General features: G+C 51.7%; 2 protein-coding genes across 2 annotated transcripts in view; both read left to right on the top strand.

The window, feature by feature from the left end:
• Positions 1–879: 879 nt before the first annotated feature.
• LOC310911958 (uncharacterized protein) lies at positions 880–2517 on the top strand (the record flags this gene model as incomplete). Its single annotated transcript, XM_083866053.1, has 5 exons — positions 880–1270; positions 1651–1746; positions 1849–2030; positions 2212–2312; positions 2403–2517. Coding segments are annotated over 5 exons (885 nt in total), but the record flags the coding sequence as incomplete, so codon positions are not given.
• A 2499-nt stretch (positions 2518–5016) lies between these two features.
• Positions 5017–24069, top strand: part of LOC310911956 (uncharacterized protein) — a 33933-nt gene continuing 14880 nt past the window's right edge. The window contains exon 1 of the mRNA XM_083866051.1: positions 5017–5036. The gene's annotated coding sequence lies outside the window, so the exon portion shown is untranslated. The remainder of the gene's footprint in view (positions 5037–24069) is intronic.

The following is a 24069-nucleotide window of genomic DNA, read 5'->3' as shown; positions in this document are numbered from 1 at the left end:
CGCCATGGGCCACGCGCAAAGTCCCGCCCCACGCAGATTTCCAGCACCCGATTTCAATACGACCAAAAACTGCTCCGGCCCCACATCGGTTCCACTTCCAGCGGCACTTTCAGGTCACTCAAGTCCGGACAGGGGCGGCGGCCCCCGGAGCTCGGAGGCGGCGCCGGCACAGGTGGGACCCGCGGCGGGTTGTGCCCCAGCTCGGGGCTCGCTGCGGGCCGGGGGGGCCGCGGTGAGGGGCAGGGGCCGGTTCTGGCGAGTTCCTTGTGCCGGGTTCCCCCGTGTCCCCCCTTGGCTGAGGTGGCGGAGGGAGCGGCTGCCCGCGCTCTCCTCCTTGCCTGGATCCCTGGGGACGAGCCGGGCCCGCAGCAGCAGCGATGGCTCATCCCGGGGGCTGTCGCTGGGACAGAGGCGGCTGCTCCGTGCCCGGGACACTTCCCTGCAATGGAGCCGCCGGCAGTGCCCGGGCAGGAGCCAAAGCGGCCGTGCCCGCGCTCGGTGTCCCCGGGCTCCGAGCCGCCGGCCCGGGCCAATGCGGGGGACAATGGTGAGCGGCCCGGGGCTGCTGCTGCTGCTGCTGCTTCTTCCCCCCGGGCAGGCGGACTCCGAGCCGCAGCTGTCCCGTCCCCGCTGCAGCCGGCAGCTCGCAGGCGCTGTCCCCGCCTGTCCCGGCACGGAGCTGGGCTGCAGCGGCTGCAGAGCCCCAGGGGCCGGGACAGCTGCGGCCACCGGAGAGCTCCCGGAGGCTGCGCTTGTCTCCGCAGGAGCTGCCGCGGCGTCGGCGGAGCGGGGACAGGGCGGGACTGAGCTGGCAGCGCCTTCCTGAGCCTCGGTGTCCCGCAGGGCCGGGACCGGCGCTGACCTCTCCCCGTGTCCCTTTCAGTGTGCCGTCAGCGCGGGTGGGGAGCTGTTCCCGAGGCCCATCTCCGAAAGGCTTTTTCAGCACTCCTGATGTCTCGGGAGCGAGTCGCTCGTTGTTCCCAGGAAACAGATTCCGGATGTGCGCTGGGGGAGAGTGAATTCTGCTCCATTCATGGGGTTGTGAAGGGGCTCCCACATCTCCAGGAGGGACCAGCAGCCGAGGTTACACACTTGCCTGGGGCACAAGAAGCCACTTGTGAGCAGGGGCATGGCACCTGTGAGCCTGCAGGGAGTGAAGATGTGGAGAGTGGATTGTGCACCAGTGATGGGAGTGTGGGGGAGCCCCTGGGTCCCCAGGGCACATCAGCAACCGGCTGTGGGCACAGAAGGAACCTCAGAAGATTCCCGGGTGAGTGCAGGGCCACCCCTGTGGCCTCTGGGGAGGGGACAGTGTCACCTGCCAAGGACAGGGCTGGCAGGTGTGGGGCTGTTTCCCGATGTCTGGAAGAGGCCTCGTGCTCTGCTCGGCCCCATCAGTGGCTGCGACCAAGAGCCCCAGCTGCCCCCAAGGCTGTGCAGTTCTGCAGCTGCAGCCTGTCCCCAGCCCTGTGTCCCTGGCTGTCCCCAGCCCTGTGTCCCTGCCTGTGTGCCAGGCTCTTGGCTCGCTGGCTGCCAGCTGAGTGAGGGGCACACTGGCTGAGGGCTCCCTCCTGTGCTCCCTGGGCATTGAGGGAGCAGATTGGAGGGCCGCCTCTGGTTCTCCCAGCCAGCAGCTCTTTCCTGCTGCAGACAAGTGGTTCAGGTGCCATCCCGTGCTCACCTTGGTGCTGATCCTGATTGTATACCTTGTGCTGGCTTTGGTGGTGGCCTTGGCTGTGCAGTCAGGTAAGGGAGGGGCAGCAGCCTGGGCCCAGCCCCTCGGGGCAGAGCGGGCTCCCTGCTCCCTGCACAGGGGAATCCTCAGAGCTTCTCCTCTTCCCCCTCCAGCACCACAGCTTCCAGTTCCACCTGCGGCTCCCCAGGGTGTTCTGGGCTGTCCCTCTGGCTGGGTCGGCTACAACGGGCTCTGCTACTACTTGTCAAGGGATGCCGGCACCTGGGAGCAGGCTCAGGAACGGTGCTCCGAGCTCGGGGCCTCCCTGGCCGTTGTCAAGGATGAGGAGGCCACGGTGAGTGAGGGGCTGCGGGCGGTGTGGGGCGGCTGAGGGGAGCCTGGGGGTGCTCCTGGGCCGGGCTGGGTGCTGGCAGGGCTGGGGGTGCAGCCCCGTCCCGGGGCCTTGCAGGGAAGGAGCCCCGGGCACGTGTCCCCCCGAGGGGCCGGGGCAGCTCCCACTCCTCTCTCCTGGGCAGGATTTGCTCTTCCGCCTCCGCGGGAACGTCGATTACTGGCTCGGGCTGCGCAGGCGGGGCCAGCGCCTGCACTGGGGGGACGGCAGCGACTTCAGCTCCTGGTGAGTGCCGGGGAGCCGGGCAGGGCACGGGGGGACAGGGGCACAAGGTGTTCCCCTGGCAACCAGCGCTGCCTCTGCTCCTTCTTGCAGGGTTCCTGTCCTTGGCGATTCCGAGTGTGTTTACCTGGCTGACCATAAATTCTGGAGTCAGAACTGCTCAAATGAGCGGCCGTATCTGTGCAGCAAGGCCCGAGCTCCCCTGTAGTAACATCCGTGGATGGCAGGGACAAGGAACTCTGCAGAATTGAGATATTCTAGAAACACGTGGCTTTATTATTACAAGGGTCGTGGGCAAAGAGGGCCTGCTTTCAGCCACCAGCCTCGGCTGAGGCAAAGCCCCAAAAGAAAAAGGGGATAGAGAGAGGGAGGGTAGAAGAGAACTAAGGGGTAGAAGCGGGGTAAGAGAGTAAGAGAGCAGGGAAAAGAGGGCGGAAGAGGCATGAGCACCAGGGGAAAGAAAAAGAGGGCGATCACCTTGTTACAATACATTATGGATCTTTTTGTGATAAATATTCTAATTTACAGTGACCAACCAGTGCAAGATACAAAACCTACAAACTTTGCATGCAGCCCATAAGAACTACTATATTACCATATCATCCTATATTCTAAAGATTACTTTCTTATGCACTTGTTCTCTGATGCCTTGGCAGGGTGGAAAAGCTACATTCCTGAGTCCTTTTGTTTTCCGTCCTTCAACCCTTCATCTCCAGCTAATCACTGTTTTCCTGCCTGCCATGCCTACATCTCAAAGCTGGCTTTCAATTCTATTTCACTCACAGGTTTTACATCTGCAGTATTTCTTACCAGACAATCATATCCATAAGTCCTTCCTGTCCCATCCTTCCCAATACTCCCCTGTGACAGGGGCTGGAGAAGGGACCTTCTCCACGCTGGGCAGTCCCAGCTTCACCTCTTAGCCCGGCACAGGGCTGTCCTTCCTCAGGTGCCCCCTGTGCCCTGCACTCACTCTCAGGGTCACCTCAGTGCCTGTTCCTCCCCACTGCCGAGGCCGGGCGGGGTGTCGAGAGGAAAAGTCTCTGCAATCCATCCTGCCCCCGGTGCTCCCTGCAGTCCGTGGATCACCCTCATTCCACACTCGGCTCAAATGGGAAATCCAAATCGCCCTGGGCTCTTGGAAATCATCACAATCTGCCCTGAAGCTGAGACTTTTGGACTGTCCTTGGAAGAGGAAGGAGAACAGCTGACACGTGCTGAGGAGGAATCCCACTTTTGCCATCAGACACCTGACTGTGAAGAATGGTCTCTCAGCTGGTGGCTCTCTCTCTCTCTCTCTCTCTCTCTCTCTCTCTCTCTGTCTCTCTCTGGGCTTCAGAGGAGGACGGTCGGAGCTGCTGCTTGGGGAAGGGAATTCGCTGCCACTGCCATAACTCAGGCTGGGACTGGATTTGTGTTCTGTTTGCTGTTAATGCTGTATTTTTTGAAGGAGGACGGTCAGAGCTGCTGCTTAGGGAAGGGAATTTTGCTGCCCCCGCCATAACCCAGCCCAGAGCTGCTGCTTCTGCCCTGGGGCAAGCCTGTGCTTGTGAGAGCAGCCTCTGCACTGGGACCTTATTTTCACCTACCTCACTAAACGAGAGACCTATCACCATGTAAAAAATGATCCTATAATTTTGGCTTTCACATTTGTACGTTGGTTTTCACATGTTGTTTTTAATTGTAAATACAGCGCAATTTACAAGCCCTTTTAGCCGCTTACTAATGTGCCCAAATTTCTCACTGTAAGTATGCACTGTATAGCCCATAGGAATAGCAGTGTGATGGATATGAAATGTTGAGGTATACACCTTATAGCTTATAGAAATAATAGCATGATAAATGCATTGTACTATAGGCCTTAGGGAAATATAAAATGTTAAAATACCTCCACGTAGCCGAGAAAAGTGTATAAAGCAATAAAGTTGTTTCCCACAGCTGCTGACTGACCTCTCTAAGTGATAACATAACCGTGACCCAAACCAGAGCCCCGGAGGAGAATTAGAGAAGAACTTGTTCACTACTGGTTATCAGGGAAGTGTGAAACAAGAAGATGAAGCCACAAGAAAGAATAAAATATATTGACCTGATCTACAGGATGTCAGAGGAGAAAACCGAAACCAAAAAAAAAGTTTCTACAACATCAAAAGCTACCAAGAAGGCAGCGACGGAGACCCCGTGCGGCACCGATCGGGGCGGCCCGGGAGCTGAGGAAGCGACGGAGCCCCCCGTGCGGAACGGATCGGGGCGGCCCGGGAGCTGAGGAAGCGACAGACCTTTCCTGTAAAGCACCGAGCCGACTGCCCCGGGAGCTCAGGCACCGACGGAGCCCCTCATGCGTCGCTGATGGGGCTGCCCCGAGACCCGAGGTACCGACGGAGCTCCCCGTGCAGCACCGATCGGGGTATCCGAGAGCTGAGGCACCCACGGAACCCTCCTGTACGGCATCGACCGGGTGCCCTGGGAGCTGAGGCACCGACTCAGTTGACCGCTCTCGTCTCTCCGTCTCCTCCCTTCCCAGCTGTCTCCTCCTCTCCGCGCCGTGCTTGGCTGCTGATTGGTCAAAACGCCCCGAACCCCCCTCACCACACCCACCCGGGCGTTCCAGCGCGGCGGCAGCGCCCCCCCCCCAGTGTGTCTGTTCGCGACTGGAGCGGTGGCGGGAGCGAAATTGTGTCGTTCCACAGTGGCGGCGGCCCCCGGAGCTCGGAGGCGGCTCCGGCACAGGTGGGACCCGCGGTGGGTTGTGCCCCAGCTCGGGGCTCGCTGCGGGCCGGGGGGGCCGCGGTGAGGGGCAGGGGCCGGTTCTGGCGAGTTCCTTGTGCCGGGTTCCCCCGTGTCCCCCCTGCCCTGAGATTGCAGAGAGAGCGGCTGCCCATGGTCACAGAATCAAAAATCACAGAATCACAGGATTGCAAGAGACCTCCACGATCATCGGGTCCAACCCAACACTAATACCTCAACTAAACCATGGCACTGGGTGCCACATCCAGTCTTTTTTAAAATACATCCAGGGATGGTGAATCCACCACTTCCCCATGCAGACTATTCCAGTGCTTTACCACCCTTTTTCCTAAAAAACATTTTCATAGTATCCAACCTATATTTCCCTTGGTGCAGCTGGAGACTGTATCCTCTCCTTCTGTCAGTTGCTGCCTGGAGAAAGAGACCAACCCCCACCTGACCACAACCACATTTCAGGGAGTTGTAGGGAATTATAAGGTCACCCCTGAGTCTCCTTTTCTCCAGGCTGAACAACCCCAGCTCCCTCAGTCCTTCCTCACAGGGTTTGTGTTCCCAGCCCCTCACCAGCCTCGTGGCCTCCCTTGGATGCCCTAAAGTGTCTCAATGTCCTTCCTAAACTGAGGGGCCGGAGCTGGACACAGCACTCAATGTCCTTCCTAAACTGAGGGGACAGAACTGTACACAGCACTCAAGGTGTGGCCTCACCAGGGCCCAGTGCAGGGGAAGAATAACCTCCCTGCTCCTGCTGGCCACACCATTCCTGATCCAGGCCAGGTGCCCTTGGCCTTCTTGGCCACCAGGGCACTCTGCTGGCTCGTGTTCATGGCTGTCACCAGTACCCTCCGGTCCCTTTCTGCCTGGGCACTGTCCAGCCACATGGTCCCCAGCCTAGAGCATTGCAGGGGGTTCTTGTGTCCAAAATGCAGGACTCAGCACTTGGACTTCTTAAACTTCATCTCTCTGGACTCTGCCCATCCATCCAACCGTTCCAGGTCTCTCTGCAGAGCCCTCCTATGTGGACCCGATATTTTCTGAGCCTGAGAATTGCTAGCTCTTCCCAAGGGAAACTTTTCAACAGTTCTCTTTTTCCCAAAACAACCTTGTGTAAACAATTGTGTAAACAATATTCCTTTCCCATAACAAGTGTCGTTTGCTATTTCTGTGACTTAGCCAATGGGAGATGTGTCAGTCCTATGGACCAATAACGTGACTTCTTAGCACAGCGTGTTATATAAGGGCTGAATGAATTGTAAATAAAGCCTTCTGATTTTCTACTGCCTTTTGATTAGAGTCAAACATCTTTTTTTTGTCTCGGGAAGCCAAGCGCTCGGGGGAAACGTGCAGACACAAACATTTCCCCAGGTCCTGATGCCAATGGCTTGCTTGGCCAGCCTGCAGCCAGCACCCATGGCTCAGCCACAGTCAATGTCTGCACGGCAGCAACCGTCGTCTTAGACTCTTGCAAAGTGCACAAAGTCCCCCTGGATGCCTTTGGACCTCTGGGTGAGGACAAAAGTGCCTTCTTGATGGAGAGGTCTAGTGCCACCCTTCAGGGTATCATTGTGCATCTGGGACTTATTGATGCAGGTTATACAGGACAGATTTGTGCTATGCTTTCCACCCCCACCTGTTGGAGTCCAGGACATACCTCTGGGCACCCCAGGAAAGTCACAGACCTCAGTAGAGAGGCCTGGGACCCGAGAAAGAATGTCTGGGGTCTGTGCAGGGGGGTTTGCCTGGCACAGAGCCCAGGAAGACACAGTCTTTGATTTTGGTCCATGAGAAAAACATCCAACACAGAGAGGAATTACAAGTCACAAATGTGTAACAGATAGCTGTGTAGTTAATCACTAGGTAGAAAGCTTTGTAGTTTTGGGATTTTCAGAATGTAGGTGCAAGGTGACAAGATGGAGGAACTAGGAATTAGGGTGGAACCCTAAGTTCCTCTTGTTCTCCCTTGGCATCCATCTTCTGCCGTGACGTGGGCACAAGGTAGTTTGACAGGATTGGGTCAAAGTATTAATGACCCTTCTAGTATAGTTACTAGGCATGGATATGAAAATAGTAAATAATAAGTACGTAGCTAACTGTATAAAGGCAGAGTGACCTCCCATCACGGGGGGAGTCACATCATGTCCGAGCTGCTGTGAACATCTTGGCTGGACACAAAGGACTTGTAAGATAAGAAATAATAAACAACGAGAGAAACCAAGAAAACCAAGACCTTGAGACTCCACTTCATTCTCATGCCAGGCACAGAGTCAAAGCCTTCAGAGGTCAGAGAGAGCAGAGGTCAGGGGGGAAAAAGACCCACTCAAACCATCAGCTTGAAATCTTGGGTAAAAAGAAACTAAAACTCGAGACCCACTCCCCCATCACTATTCCCGAGAAATCGCACATTGCTCAACTTTGTGACTTTTAATTCTTCTGTTTCTAGGACAGAGAACCAGTGTCAAGGGGACGGCTGCTTCGGATCTACCAGGATACCTCAAGTTCACTGGACTGAAATCATGAGCCACACACGTCCTGAGATGTGGTGTACACTGTGCGTCCCTGGTGCCACCCCGTCAGAGATTCACCTTTGAGGTCTGATAGACACGGGCACAGATCTGACCATTCTCTCTTTCTCTGCGTAGCCGCTGCAGTGGCCTCTGGATCCTGTGGAGTCACCTGTCACAGGATTGGGTGGTACAGCACGATGCTTTGTGAGCCAGTGGCCTGTGCTGATCACAAACTCAGAGAGACAGTTGGCTATGGTTCAGCCTTAAATCACTGTAGCTATTGCCAGCCTCTGGGGGCAGGATGTACTGGTGGCTCGGAGGGTAGGGATTGGGATAGATTTTTGATGGGGGCCACTGTGATGAAGGGCACACCCTGTCCTATGCCTCCTTTATGGTGGCTGATGGACAAACCCATCTGGGAGAACCAGTGGCCCCTTCCTGAAGAAAAACTAGTTGCCCTTCTTTGAGAACTGGTTCAAGTGTAGTTGGGCCAGGGTCATCTTGAGCTTTCTACCAGTCCCTGGAACACTCCTGTCTTTTGCATCAAAAAGAAATCTGGGAAATGGAGGTTGTTACAAGATCTCCAGAAAGTCAATGCTGTGATGGAAAGAATGGGGACACTGCAACTTGGTATGCCATCACCCACCATGCTTCCTGCAGATTGGCTGGTTCTCATCATGGATCTGAAGGATTGTTTCTTTATAATTCCTTTGCATCCTGATGGTAAACTGTAATTTGCCTTCACAGTGCCAGCAATTAACAATGCTGAACCTGCACAGACAGTCTTGACACAAGGCATGTGCAATTCTCTGGCCATTTGCCAATGGTAGGTGACCTTGGCCTTGTCTGGAGTTCATAAGCAATTTCCTGATGCCCATTTCTATCATTACATGGATGATATCCTGGTGGCAGCATCCACTCAGGACTGGCTGCTGAGAATACAGCCTCAGCTGCTCAATGCTTTGCATTCCTTTGGGCTGCAGGTGGCTCCAGAGAAGGTTCAACAGCAACCTCCTTGGAAGTATTTGGGAGTCAAAATTTTGGAACAAACGATTCAACACCAAGAGGTGCAATTTGTGCATTCGGTTAAGACACTGAATGATGCACAGAAATTGGTGGGTGTCATTACTTGGTTACGTCCATATTTGGGACTGACCCCGATACAACTGCCTCTACTGTTTGATCTGTTAAAGGGGGACTCTGATTTGAAGTCACCTCGTGCATTGACCCCTGAGGCACAATGAACACTGGAGGAGGTTCAGCAAGCTGTTTCTGCTTGCCAGGAAAATTGCATTGATCCACTTTGACTGGAGTTTTGCAAACAAGTGTTGCTCTGCAAAGTGCTCTAGAAAACTTGTCAGGGCAGATCACTTATCATCTGCCCAGCCACAAGCTACTGCAGATACTGAAATTAACTGATTTTTCTTTGCAGCCCCAAAATAGTCGGGAGTGGGTGCAAGGACCCACTGTCTTTACTGACGGTTCGGGAAGGACAAGAAAAGCCATTGTTACTTGGCAGGATGGATCTGAGTAGCAGGAGCTGGAAGGTCATGAGACTGGCTCAGCCCAGTTGGTTGAATTGAGGGCTGATGTCATGGCATTGGAGCGATTTTCCCAAGAACCTTTCAGTTTGGTCACGGGTTCTGCCTATGTGGCAGAAATATGATTGGCTCATTCACTTTTGGAAAAAGTCAGCAATGCTACTTTGCTTCATTTGCTGAAAACTTTGTGGTGTGCCATTCAGGCCCGAGTTCACCCATACTACATTCAGCACGTCAGAAGCCATTCCAATCTGCCAGGTTTCATAGCAGCACGTAATGTCAGGGCTGACAAACTGGCTAACCCCACATGGGTGGCACCTCATCCTGATAAACTTGCACAAGCCAAGGCATTGCATGAATTCTTTCATCAGAATGCACATACTTTGCAGAAGCAGTTTCAGTTGACACTAACTGAGGCCCGTGACATTTTCAAATCATGTTTGCGCTGGCTGCCCCTTTACCAGCAGGGGAAAACCCCAGAGGCCTTAGGGCCTTGGAGCTTTGGCAGGCAGATGTCACCCAAGTTGCTGAGTTTGGCTGGCTCAAGTATGTGCATCTCACTGTAGACACCTTCTCCTCTGCAATGTGGACTTCTGCTCACACGGGAGAAAAGCCCCACAGTGTCATTGCCCACTGGAGGCAGGCCTTTGCCATTCTAGGCATACCTTCTGCTGTGAACACTGACAATGGTCCTGCTTACACTTCGCAGAAGGTGCAGCAGTTCCTGCAGTTGTGGGGGGTGTCACACAAGTTTAGTATTCCACATTCTCCAACTGGTCAAGCTGTTGTAGAATGTGCTCACAATATTTTGAAGTGAGTTCCTCAAAAACAAGTGGGGAAAGCAGGGTGAAACCCCGCACAGTCAGTTGGAAAAAGTTTTGTATATGATCAATCCCCTTATGGTGCCACAGAATTCAAATAATCCTCTTATGTTGAACCATCACCTTTCATTACAGGCTTCAGACGAGACACTTCAGCCTCATGTGAAGATTCAGGTACGAAATTTAACCACCAAGCAGTGGGAAGGTCCCTATGACCTTATTGTTTCAGGTCATGGGTATGTGTGTGTCTCCACGGATACTGGGATGTGCTGGGTACCTGTGAAGTGTGTTCATCCTGACCTGTGACTGCAAAGGCAGAATCCAGCCAACAGGCAACCTGAAAACCGCCACCAGAATGAAAGTCATCAAGCGGAGGAATCTCCAAGTGATGACCTGGATGCAGATGAAGTGGCTGATAATTCAGATGGTCCCTCCACTAGCAGACACTGAACACTTTGCATTTTTCTTTTCTTTTTCTTTTCCTAAACAGAGGTGAGATGTAGCCCTGGTTCCATGCCTGAGGTCTTTTGGTTTTCTGAAATTCTTTTCCCAGGGAATTTTCTGTCAACAGGAGAAATGTTTTTGGAACTGTAACTTTGTTATTCATTCCTTTTCCTAGGAGGGACTTCTTCTTGATATCTCTCTGGTCTGACCAATGTGATTGAAGAGGTTTGCCTTTGTTTCACCAATCAAATTGGTCTGTGTAAAATAGTATAAAAGGGAGACACATCCCAAAACTAAAGGAGTCATTTTCAGCCTTCTGAATCTCTATGTCGTTGTGGTGTAAAACAGCGTCAAATGGCTGGGCTTCAGTTCTGTCCAGGTGACATAAGGCAAAGAATGAAACCACAGAGAATCAGGCTTGTGTGCACAGCAGTCCTGGCACAGCTCTCTGCCAGAGATGTAGCTGAGGAGCTTTCTGTTCAGAGTCAGATGACAAGAGAGGCAGAATACAGGGCTAGGTAGCTCTTAGAGGGGAAATGCATGACCCAGAGGTGTTTTGGCAGAAGTAAAACCTAGGAGCGCTTTGCTGCTGGCAGAGGGTTTTCTGGGAGAAGGAGATGATGATTTGCCTCTGTGATAATGAAATGGCACCAGGATACAACAGGGGAAGAACAAAGCCACGGAGCACTGGGCTTGTGTGGGCAGCAGTCCTGTCACAGTTCTCTGGTACAGATGTAGCTGAGGAGCTTTCCATTTATATTCAGAAGACAAGTCAGGCAGAGTACAGGGCTCCTTAGCTCTCAGAGGGAAAATGCATGACCCAGAGCTGTTTTGGCAGAAACAATGCTTACGAGCACTTTGCTGCCATCACAGTAGATGACAATTCACCTCTGGGAGAATGGAAGCTCAACAGGATGCAAAAGACAAAGAACAAAGCCACAGAGCAGAGGGCTGGTGTGCACCATACAGGCTGTAAGAAAAGCGTGGCTGCGACTCCCTGTCCAGTCAAATACACAGTGGCAAGTCGTAAGGAAGCAGTTCAATGAGAGCTACTTGTGCTGCAACCTATTGCTCTTCCAGCCTTCTGTGGAGGCAATTGCACCTTGCCTTTAGGCTCAGAGATGCAGAGAACACAATTGTACGAAGGAGAAGGGAGAAGAGAAGGACGCAGTGATTGGGTGAGTTTGCTGTGACATATGTAAAGGAAAGCAGAATGTGCAGTCCTGCACTGGCTTTTACTGCTAGAGCCTTTTGCTGTAAGAGCAGCTGCTGAAAGCTGGCAACAGAGCTGCAAGAGTGGAAAATGTAGATGGGTGCACCTCTCTGAGGAGGAAGAGAGGCAGTGTGCCATGCGCTGTTTCAGTACTGTTTGGCGAACACAAAACTTAAAAACGACGTCTGTTCTGCAGAACTCTGCAACACTTAAGGTGTAAGAAAGAGACCAGCCGACGTTTTGAGATCAAGTTCAACCGCTGTGTGTTAGTTTTTTTATCAGCAAGAGTATGCTTAGCTGACTCTGATTGGGAACGAGCTTTTCCTGGACTTTTGCAATTTTGTACACTGCTCAAGCAAGCCCAGTGCTCTGTCACTTCATTTGTCACCTTAGGTGATCCAGACAGAACTGAAGTGCAGCAATGGCATTCAACTTTGCTGTTTTAAAGTCTGTATTCTACACACAACCACTGTGTGTTGTGCACAGTTTTTCCTTGGCTTTAACACTCCTATCCATTTTGTTTTGCAGTGTCCAAAGTGTCCATGTACCTGTGGCTCAGCAAAATGTGGCAGGGGAGAAGCATTTGCCGGATTAATCGTTCTATGTCCAAGACATTCAACACAGCAACACAATCTGGGTGACGAAAAGGGAACACGAAATACATGTTTTTGTCTTGGCACATTTTTTTGTGCTGATGACTCCATGTCTTTAGTCCTTTCAAAGCTGTAATTTGCTCAGTGGTATTCAAGCAGAGAAGAACCATGAAAAGAGCACAGCGACCTAGTGGGGCTTTACACGTTGTAAAAGAAGGAGGACTGCTCCTTGAATATGGTGCAAATACAAGTTTCAGAGGCAAGCTTGATATCTATGGGCAGTTCTCTACATGAGATGTAGCTGAGACGCTTTCCGTTTAGATTCAGACAAGAAAGGCAGAATGATGTGACACGCAGCCTTTAGAAGGAAAGTGCATGGCCCAGGTGTCTTTCTGCACAGAAGGATTGCTTTAGGAGCACTTTGCTGCCGTCACAGTGTTCTGTGTGTGAAATAGACAATGATTCACTTCCAGGAGAATGGAAGCACAACAGGCTGCAAAAGGCAAAGGGTGAAGCCGCAGAGCCCCGGGCTGGGACACGCAGCCTGCTGGATGCAAGACACAGGTGACTACCACTGGCCTGCCAGCCAAATTCACAGTGGCAGCTGTAAGGAGGCAGTTCAATGAGAGCTACCTGTGCTGTTGCCATTCCCCTTCCTGCCCTCTGTGAAAACAACTGCGCTGACCTTGTAGGCTCCGAGATCCAAACAACACAATGGCAGATGCAGTGGAAGAAAGATAAAGTGCACAAGTGAGTTTGATGTGGCTTATGTGAGGCAGGGGCCACTTAAGCTCTGCACTGGCTTTTATTTCTAGAGACTTTATCTATAGGTGCAGCTTCTGGACATGTGCTACAAGGATGTGACAGTGAAACAACTGACAGCAGGTCTATCTAGAAAAGAAGATACAGACCCGCAGTGCATTGTGGCAACTTAAATGCTGCTAAGAGAAGGAGGTACATTAAGAACGTCTTCTGTTCTGGCACTCCCATCTGTGTGATCTCCCACTGCCTGGACTCAGCAACACAGAAAGTGATTAAACTTCAGATACTGGGTTTCACAGGGGAGAGAGTAGGGCAGCAAATGCCTCCTGTCCTGGCTCATCTCTCAGTCTGAACTGCAGTTGGAAACGCTTTGCTCTAACGATGGACTCTGCCAGTTGGAGAAAATGTGCTGATGCCATACGTGTATTTGAGAAGGAAAGTGTGAATTACTAGTCTGTTTTGTCTAGCTTACAGACTGCAAAGGGACTATGAATGCCAGCCCTGGCTGTTTGTTGTGGGGATTTTTCTTTGCAAGCAGCTGCTGGATCTTTTGAGAGGGTTTGGGATCTGGCAGACTGAGAAGGCAGGATGGTACATAGAGCTGGAGAGAAAATGCAGATTTCCAGATAGGTAGATACAGCTCAGTGCATGCCAATTACCTGTTGAGCAGCTGATCACACAAAAAGCTTTCTGAAAAGGGGAGGCCATGCTGCAATTGCCTTATTTCGGCAGCATATAAAGTGCTCCGCCAACAATGAAACGACACCTCTCCTTTCCCCGCCGCAGGAAGGAATATATTCTGACTGTCTGCAAGAGCCAGGATGCACAGCGGAGCTCTTCCCTGGCCTGCTCCCACACTAATGGGGCCGGACCAGGATAGCGCTTGCCTTTTCCCTCGGCACTGTCAGCGCTCACCAAAAAAACCACACGATGGCGGTGTCGACTGGCAAAAGGAGGAAATGTACCAACACAGCTTCAAACCGCCTGGAGGGCAGAGCCAAGTTGCAAACGTCCCTGCTCTCAAATGTACAGTGCCAGCACAAAAAGATTTCCCTGATGTTCCCCTCATAACTGCAAACTCTTCTTTGCACAAAACGCAAAGGGAAACACCAACTCCTTTGCCATAACAAAGCTTTTCATTCTCACAGAATCTTCTAACCAATTTGAAAATATCTGGAAAAAAAAGAAAAAAGCTCACAAAAGCACGAGTTAAGAATAATCTTCCAGGGAGGACAAGGTGGATGCATGTCCCTGAGACTTCTTCTGACACTCAGCAGCCGGGGCCTTTCCCTGCACACACCGTGCCCGGCACAGAGGGAAGGGATGCATGGCAGCCTCACTGCCCCACTGCTGCTTTCACACCCTGCAGGGCTGTTTCCCAGCCTGGCCTGGCTGCAGCTTCTCCCCAGGCTCTGCAGGAAGGCATTGGGCATCAGCTGACAGGGAGCCCAAACTGCACCACGGGCCAGGCACACCCTGAGATCCCTGACATTTCCCGGTCTCCAGGCAGATCATGAAGGGCAGGTGTTTCAATGAGAGTGGGTCCTGTCCTACCCAAAAAGTTTACAGGGATTCCTGATCCTTAACCATGTCTTTGACAAGCACTGCCACCTGAAAATGCCATCTCCCCAACGGGGAACAGCTCCCTCTGACCCAGCTGTCCCTCTTCCATTCTCCAGAAATGAGAGACTGTGCAGAGGGAAGCATTTCCTGGAGGAAGCAGTGGCTCAATGCCAGCCCCTGCTGCAGGAAGGAGGCAATGCCAGACACAGTCACAGGAGGTAATTGCTGTGGCCCTGGGCCTGAGCTCTGCTGAGGCTTGAGCTGCCACCTCTGTTGCTTGGGACACCTGCCCTTCAGGGATGCTGCACAGGGCCTGCAGAGATGGACCAGGAGCCAGCCCAGAGCTCCCCAGGCCCCTGGGCAGCTTTGGCCATGTCCGTTCACATCTGGCTCCCATGGCCCTACATTGGCCAATGCCCTGGCATTGCCCAGTTCCCTAAGGCAGAAGGGGATCCCAGCACACCATGGAAATGCTTCTGATCTCTGCTCCCTTCTAGCTGAGGTTCCTGGCAAGGCTTCTCCCCTAGCCTGGCGGTATGAAGTTTTGAAGCCCTTGGAGCCTCGTCTAGGTATGTTCTCACTGTCCCACCAAGGAATGACCATTGAGAACCTGGCAGGAACCAGGTGACAGAAGCTCCTGTGGCTGTTGAGTTACAGATGTGTCTGCAGACAGGACTTCTCCAGCTCCTTTCCTGGTTCCTGCCCACAAGCCCAGCTCCCATCGCAGGGGTGAGTCGTGTGTCCCTGCTGCCCCACAGGCTGAGACCTGGTTTTGTGGGATCCGATTGGAAATGGAATTATTTTCTGTTAAGGTCCTCTTACAGAGAAGAAGAAATCCAGAGGAGAAAAGGAATCGCTTGAGTCAAACAACCGCTTGAAACAAATAGTGGACGAACTACACAAAGGGCATGGTGAGTGCACGTCCCTGAGACTTCTCCTGACACTCAGCAGCCGGGGCCTTTCCCTGCACATCTGGACATGCCGTGCCTGGCACAGAGGGAAGGGATCCACGGCAGCCTCACTGCCCCACTGCTGCTTTCACACCCTGCAGGGCTGTTTCCCAGCCTGGCCTGGCTGCAGCTTCTCCCCAAGCTCTGCAGGAAGGCACTGGGCATCAGCTGACAGGGAGCCCAAACTGCACCATGGGCCAGGCACACTCTGAGAGCCCTGACATTTCCCAGTCTCCGGGGAGATCAGAAAGGGTGGCTGTTTGGAAGAGGGAGTGTCCTGGCCCAGCCCAATACCTGGGCATTTTCCTCGTCTATGTCTTTTCCAAATATTGCTTCCTGAAGATGGCAGCACCCAACTGGGGAACAGTTTGATCTGATCCAGCTGTCTCCCTTCCTTCCTCAAGAGATGGACACAGAAGTTCTGTGGAAGGTGGCATTTTCCACAGGAAGCAGCTGATCATTGACAGCCTCTGCTGCAGGAAGGAAGGCGATTCCAGGCATGGGCACAGGTACAGGAAGTACTTTCTGTGACAGACTCAGCCCTGGCTGGGGCTGTGTGGCTGCAGCTCTTCCCCCAGCACCCACCCTTGCACAGCTTGGCAGCAGCCAAAGCTGGAAGTGCCTTAAGCTTTGAGGCCTCTGGAGCTCATTCACAGCCCCTGGGAAAGGGGACTCGTGCCCCAAGGTCCCTCCCACTGCAGCTGCTCCTGGAGATGGCCCTGAGTGCCCAGAGGCCCAAGGCACAGGAGCAGCCCTGAGCAGGGCCCTGCTGTGAGCCCAGGGCCAGAGCCAGCCCTGACTCCGGCTGGGCAGGGGCTGCACTGGGGCCTGCCAGGGCCTGACCCCGTCCCCTTGGGCTGGAGGAGCTGTCACAGGGCAGGGAGGGGCGGGGGGAGCAGTGGCTGCTCAGGGATGGGTTTGGTCCCTGTCCCTCAAAGGAGGGACTGCCCAGAGAGCTGTGCTGCCCCCGGGCTCTCCTCCCACCCTTCTGGGCTTTGTTGGGTGGCACAGCCTGTGCCAAGGGGCAGCAAGGTGCCTGCAGGCCCCAGCTCTGGGGGAAACAGAGAACGTCCTGGCCGTACCCACCGTGCTGCCGGCTCAGCAGTGGGGCACAGCACGGGCTCACACTCCCCATTGCTCCTGCAGGTGCAGCTGGCACCACGACATGTGTTCCTCATTCCCAGAAGGGCATTGGTTTCTGTCAGGGAACACGCTGCTGGCTGGAGTTAATGGCAGACCTTTGGCATTTTCTGTGGCCTGCAGGTGATGGGGGACCCCCGTAAGGCTGGCAGACGACTGGGGTCTGTCCTGAGGCACACGGGCAGGGTGTGGGGGTTTCCAGTAAGACATGCGTCATTGGGTCCTTTGTAAGTGGTGCCTGTGGCTGGGCTTCCTCATGAGGTTCTCAGGGGATTTGGGGACTCTTCTATGGCACACGGGTGTCTGGAGACTCTGCAAGGCTGGCCAGGGGCTTGAGTTCCTTGTGATTTTCATGGTGGTCTAGTGGTTGTCCTCCAGGCCTGGAGAGGAGCCGAGTCCTTCCTAGGGTGGGCAGGGGGCTGGATTCTTTTGTGCGGCACACGAGGCTGTTGGGAGGTCTCTCCAAAGGTGTGCACAGAGGCCTTGTGAGGCACACAGGGATACTTGGGGCTCTCTGCTAAGGTGTAAAGGGATCCCCCATGAGGCACAAAGGAACATTTCTGGTCTCTCTGCTAAGGTGCACAGAGATCCCCCATGAGGCACAAAGGAACATTTCTGGTCTCTCTGCTAAGGTGCACAGGGATCCCCCACGAGGCACAAAGGAACGTTTCTGGTCACTGCTAAGGTGCACAGGGATCCCCCACGAGGTGTGCAGCGGGGTTAAACCAGAGGGGTTGTTTTAGTTTCCTGAGCACAGCCAAGGGCCGCTCTGGTGGAGCCTGTGCAGCACTGGCAGGAGGTCCCTGCCCAGCCCGGGGGCCGAGCCCTCCTCAGGCCCAAGGGGGATTTTGGGGGTCCGGGGAGGGATTGGGGGGTCCTGAAGGGGGTTGAAGGGATTTGGGGAGTGGGGGAGGGGGACAACTGAGAGATTTGGGGGGATTTGTGGGCTTTTTGGGAGAACTTTGTGGGTCCTGGGAGGTTTTGGGGGTCTGCTAAGGGCTTGAGGGGGGGTGGGTTGGAGAGATTTGGGAGGAATTGAGAGATTTTGGGGGATTTGGGAGGGGCTTTGGTGGATCCTGGGGCAGTTTTGGGGGGAATTTGGGGCCCCCCGGGAGCTGGGGAGATTGGGGGGGGTCTAGGGAAAATTAAGGGGACTTTGAGGGGATTTGGGGGTCCCTGAGGGCTCTGAGGGTTCCCCAGGAGTTGGGGGAGTTCCTATGGGGCTGGAGGGATTTTTGTGGCGCTCCCAGAGAGTTTTTGAGGTCCGCAAGGGGATTTTAAAGGGATTTCTTGTCTTGGAGGGATTTTAGGGGATCCCAGGGGTGTTTCAGAGTCTCTTTTTTGGGGTTCCAGGATTTTGGGGCGTCCCAGAAGATTTGGGGGGTCCAGGATCTGGGTGGGATTCTGGGGCTCCCCAGGGGAGTTTTGGAGTCCCTGTTAGGGTTGGGGTTCCTGGGGGAATCTCAGAGGATTTTAGGGGGAGTGGAGGGGGGTTGGGCTTGTGGGAATTCTTTTGAGCTCCCCAGAGGGATTTTTGGGTCTCTTTTGGGGAGTTTGATGATTTTGGGGGGTTTCTGGGGGTCTCAGAGGTGTTGAGAGGTCCCCATAGGGTCCCGGGGTCCCCAAAAGGCCCCAGACCCTTCTGTGGGTGCCCCGGCACCGTCGGTGCTTTGAGGGCTCCCCTCACTCCTTTAAGAGCCGCGGGCACCGGCATTTCCCGCCCTCCCGCCGTTACCATGGCAGCGGGGGGCGTGGTCAAGACAGCCAACGAATCAATGCGAATGTCTGGGGGCGGCCAGCGATGCTCAGCCAATCAGAGCTGGCGCTGGGAGTGGCCTGCACAGGCGCGGTGCCTCTGCGCCACTAGGGGGCGCTGACGCCAGCCGGCTGCGGTGATGTCTGCGGGCCCTTAAAAAAAAAACCCAGGAAGCCCCAAAATCAATTGAAATCGACCCAAAATGACCCAAAATGAATTCGGGCCCATCCCTGAAACCCCCTGGAGCCTTCCCAGGCCGCTCGGAATCTCTGTTCCCTCCCTCACCCTTCAAGGTCCCCTCAGGCCGCCATTTTGGCGCCTCAGACAGTGCTGAGCTCTGAAAAAGCCCAAAATCGCTGGAATTCCACCCAAAATGCCCTAAATTCCCTCCTGTGACCTCCTCAAAGCCCCTCAATTCCATCTGCTGATGCCCAGGTGCCTCTGCCGTTTAAAACAATCCCCAGATTCCTCCAAAATTTCATTGTGGAAGCACTCAAATCTCTCCTGAGGCTTCCACAAAGCATCTGGCGTCCCAAAATCCTTCAAAACATTCACAAATCCTCCAAAATATCCCCAAATCCTGTCCCAAGAACCTCCTAATTCCCATCCTGGGACCCCCCACAATCCCCTTTGCATCCCCAACATCCCCAAATCTTCCTCTTTTCACCCAAAAATCCTCCCCAGTCCGCCTCCGAACTATTAATCATTTCCAAAACCCTCATCAACCCCCCCCAACCAAACAATTCTCCCCAAAAAAAGTTATGTAAAAAACCAAAATTCTTCTCTCAGAAGCTCCCCCAGACACTCAATTCCTCCAGAGACTCCCCTGTAGCCCCCAAAATTCTCCACTGCAGCGCCTGAAGCCCTCGGCAGCTGCAGGCGATGTCTGGCAGCAAACAGCCCTTGTGCTGAGCCCTGTCCTGTCGGCATTTCTGCGGGTCTGCCTGAATGTCCCTCCTGAGCCTGCAGCTTCTCTGGCTAAAGCTCCCTCAGCACCTCCTCACCGGGCTTGTATTCCACATCCTCCCCCAGCTCCCTTGTCCTTCCCTGCACACGCCCTGGCCTCTCCATGGCTTTGTGCTTCGCAGCGGCAACCAGTGCTCTCTCTGCAAAGCAGAGCTCTTAGTTCTGAACAGCTCTGACCTGGAAAAGTAGCAAATAGCCAGCAACGCCTTTGCTCCTGCTGCTGCAGACATGGAAAACTCAAACTGTAGCAGAATCTCATCCAGTGCTGGAAAAGGCAGGAAAATTGCTGCAGTGACATCTTTGCTTTCTGGAAAAAGGGAGAGTGCTTCTGCACAGAGCAAACAGACAAAGCACAAGCACAGAAACGGAAAGAAGAGAGTTCCTGCCACCTGCTGCCGTGTCTGAAGCACTGATGTATTTTGCACTCCAATGGCAGCCAGGGTTCCAACTAGTGGCAGTTTGGATCTGGGAGAAATCCTGCTACATTTGGAATTTTAACAGGCACAAGCCCAGTGCCAGGCGCAGAGCAGGCCTTAGCCATGAACGGTGGCTGTTTGGCATCTGGAACTAAACTCACCCCCCCAGGTTCTAGAAGTCAGTTTGTAGGAGGCCTTTGGCAGTCCACAAGCAGTGTGGGTTCCAACCTGTGGCAGTTTGGATCTGGGAGAAATCTATCTCAGTTCATCATTTTAGTGGGCAGAAGAACAGTGCCAGGAACAGGGTGGACCATTGCCAGGAGCAGTGAGATGTTGCCATGGGAAACTAAAGTCACTGAAGTGAATAAAGTTTAAAAGACTCCTGGTTACATGTTGAAAGTTTACAGTGTTAAGAACTAATAATTGTATCCTCCTGATTGTTGTGTAGTAAGTGTATCAATGTTGCAAATAGTTTGTAATTGTAAGCCCCTGTGGTGTGGCAGTGGGGAGTCACCTCTGTGGTCTCTCTGCAGAGGCAAAAAGCACCTTTGCTCTTTGGGCACCCTGGGGGATGGGGTTTCTCTTCGGGGCAGTCGCGGGAAGTTTGAACGAGGGCTGGCCACACGCGCTCCTCGCAGGCACCACTGGCCGCTCCCCGCAAGAGGGAAACGGCAGCGGCACCGCTCGAGTCACTGCCACCGCCTCGGGTGGGGCGAGGGGTCTTGTTCTCCACACCTGCGCTCCCCGGAGGGGGCCGGGGCATGGCCGCTTCGCTCTTTGCCCTTCGGCACCGCGACAAACCCGTGTTCTCAGCGGCATTGCGGGGTCACAGCCACACCCGACACCAGCACCGCCAGCACAGCCGCTGCGTGCCCCCCGTCGGCATCTCCTGCTGGCGTCTGCTGTGGAAATCAGTGAAACACCCATGAACCCTCGCTGTGAGCCAGGACGTAATTGGCACCAAAAGTCCCCAGCTGAGACAAACCGATGCAAGATCCAGACCCGCAAAAGACAGTACTGAACTGGCTATGCCCTAAAGTGTCGGCAGACAGTTTTTTTGTATCTCGCTGTAACTTAAAAGGTGCCCAAGAAGGGGAGGGATAGCCCTGGATCGGGTTGGCCTGAGTGAGCTCCGGGAACACCTGCGAGGGTGGACTCCCGGCTCTGCAGTGACAGAAGCTGCAAAGCCAAATTGCCGCTTCTCCTCAACGGTGGACCAGGAAGAGCAGTGACGGCTCAGACCATCCCTCGAGCTACCCCTTGAGAGCTGATCAATAAAGGCATTTTAAGGAGAGAATATTGTCTCCTGCCCATTTTTAACAGTGATCATGAAATTATGGTGTTCTCCATATTTGGTGATATCAGCAGGAACATCAATAAGACTGTTACATTTGACTTCTGCAGGGCAAACTTTGGCCTGTTTAGGAGACTTCTTCAGAGAGCTCCTTGGGAAGCAGCCCTGGAAAACAAAGGAGTCCAGGAAAGGTGGGCATGCTTCAAACCAGAGATCCTGAGGGCACAGGAACAGACTGTCCCTGTGTGCTGAAAGATGAGTCAGTGAGGGAAACGTCCAGCCTGGATGGGCAAAGAGGTTTTGGAAGGACTTAGGGATAAAAGCAGGACATATCATCTTTGGAAGGAGGGTCAGGTTTGTCAGGAAGTATTGAATGGGGTGTTTAGGATATGTAGGGAAACAATTAGGGAGGCCAAAGCTCAGTTTGAAGTTGATTTGGAAACTTTTGTCAAGGGTAATAAAAAAATGTGTTTACAAATATATAAATGGTAAAAGGAAGGGTCAGATCAGCTTTTGTTCACTTTTGGATGCAGGAGGGAACTCAGTAACTGCAGATGAGGAGAAGGCAGAGGTGCCCAACACCTTCTTGGCCTCAGTCTTTAGTGGGAACAGGGCTTGTCCTCAGGACAGCTGTCCTCCTGGGCTGGTGGATGGTGTCAGGGAGCAGGATTGTCCCCATTATCCAGGAGGAGGCAGTCAGAAAAGTGCTGAGCTGCTTGGATATTCATAAATCTCTGGGCCCTGATGGGATCCATCCCAGGGTAAGGAGGGAGCTGGCAGATGAGCTTGTGAAGCTGCTCTCCATCATTTCCTGACAGTCCTGGCTGACTGGTGAGGTTCCAGATGACTGGAAGCTGGCCAACATGGCCATTCACAAAACGTGTCCGTGATGAATTCTTGCACATGGCCAGAATGGAATAATAAGCAAAGTGAAGATGTATCAAATTGAAGGGTTGACCTGCAAATTCCTAGAGTGGCTTAATAATAACAAGAAACTTTTCTGGATATGCTTTGTAAAACAAAAGGTCAAAAGGTTTTAATAACAACAAAAATAATGAGCATTATTCGAGAAAGAAATATCAGTCAAACACAATGCAGAGAACACTCTCACACTGGCTAAGACAGTCCAAAAAAGTGATTGAGCCCCTCTGTGCAGTCTGGTTTGTACTTGATGGTTCAGTTGGGCTGTTGGGCACCTCACCCAATGAAACTGGGAACAGGCTTTGAGGTGATTCCAAAGCTCAGTCAGTGCCCTGTGCTGGCACTGGGGCAATTACAGTGAGAAGGTTATGGAAAATTCTAGTTTAATTTCCTGACATGTTTAGAGGTAAACAGAAACTTTTTCTTATATAAAATCATTTACTTGGGTATGGAAGTACATTACAACATCTCATTTATCTTTATTAATAAAAAAAAAAAGAAAAAGAAAAGGATAATAGTTACCTTGAAAAAGTTTCTACCTTTGTTGATAATTATGATTCTGCTAATAACTTACTATTGATTAATAATTTGGTCTATAATTTAACTGTAGTATTTATGGATTAAATAGTTTTGAATTAGTTACTCTTTCTTCTTTTTTAACTAATTCATTCAATTATTATATTTTAAGAATAAAATTTAGTCTCTAATTGCTTATGAAATCTTATTTTACCTTTTGTTTGAGGGGATTTTTTCAAGTGAACTGTATTCTCTTGTCTGCACAGGATCTGGACAAATGAAACTTGTAAACTGTTGGGGTTTTTTTTACATACAGTTTAAGAATAAGATAATAACATTAACATGATAGCAATAACTTATCAAACTTTTTTAGTACAAAGAATACTCTTAAATAAGTATAAACTTTACAAAAACTCAGTCTCTGCTTTGAAAATGCTCTAATGTCTGCACTGCTGGGTTGTGTCAAAGTGTAGGAATCTTGTTTGGAGTTTTGGTCTCTGTCTGGGGCTCTCTGCTGTTCTTGTCTTTCTCCTGTCGTTGTGACTTGACACCTTTTGCAGGAGCTCCCCTGCAGTCTGTACCTGGGAAGACAAACACAAACCTCTCTCCCATGCCACAAAGGACAGGCTTCAAAATTTGTCCTGTTCTGGAATTTTTATGAATATGAGAGATTATGCAGATTATGAAGATTGAGGAAAGAATATATAGAGCGTTTTGTTCAACCCTTCTATTACAGCACATACTCCACCATTTTTATCTTTTAAGAAGAGTTTTAAGTTATCTCTGTGCTTTTCTACATTAGACTGGTCTTGTGGAAAAATTTACTGTATTTGTAGTAAATTTGATGTCTTATATGTTGACAAGCCTGCATAATTTTGAGAACTGTATGTTTAGGAATAAGAAATGCTTGCAAGAAATGTCTTAATTGTATTTTTGGTCTTTTTTCCCCTCATGTGCTGAGGCAGAATTTGTTTTAAAAAGCCTGTGGTTAGACAAATGAATTTGTTTGAATTGGTTAAATGGCTGATATTGCTTTGACATTTGTTTGCTTTTAACTTTGAGGGTTTAATCCTCGTTCCTATTAATGGCATAGCTGATTTTTTGATAGTTTGGCATGACTGTTTTTGCCTGATTTTGAGATATGTGAAACATCCCTTATCAGTGCTGGTGCAGGTTGATGAAAGATGCATGGCTAAAGGTTTGCTGTTACATTGCCATTTGCTATAAAATTTAGGAGGACAGTGTGTGACTAATATGTGTGATATGTGTGTAACAAAGTAATTTTGCTGCTGAGAAAAAGGAAAAGACTAGTATTTTTAAGTGAATTTCACAATTGATTGGAACTTTTTATTGAGCAGAGAGGTCTTTGCTTTTTCTATTAAAACTGTAATACATAAAGAATTAGATAATAGGAAATATGAACTTTGAAAAATATACAGAACAGCTGTTAGTTTTTAAATTTGAGATATGGTTTTTAGATTTTCTTAAAATCTGATTTTTATTTTTTGGTGTCTGGATATTGCTGTATTTCTTGAGCTATTTGTAAAAACAAATTGCTTTTCAGGGTGCATAAATTTTAAAATGTTTTAAAATTAATTTCAAAGATAAATCTAATAAT

Source organism: Zosterops lateralis, assembly GCF_965231275.1.
Source record: "Zosterops lateralis genome assembly, chromosome: 8".
In the NCBI taxonomy this organism is placed as follows: Eukaryota; Metazoa; Chordata; class Aves; order Passeriformes; family Zosteropidae; genus Zosterops; species Zosterops lateralis.
This window is presented reverse-complemented; position numbering and strand designations above follow the sequence as displayed.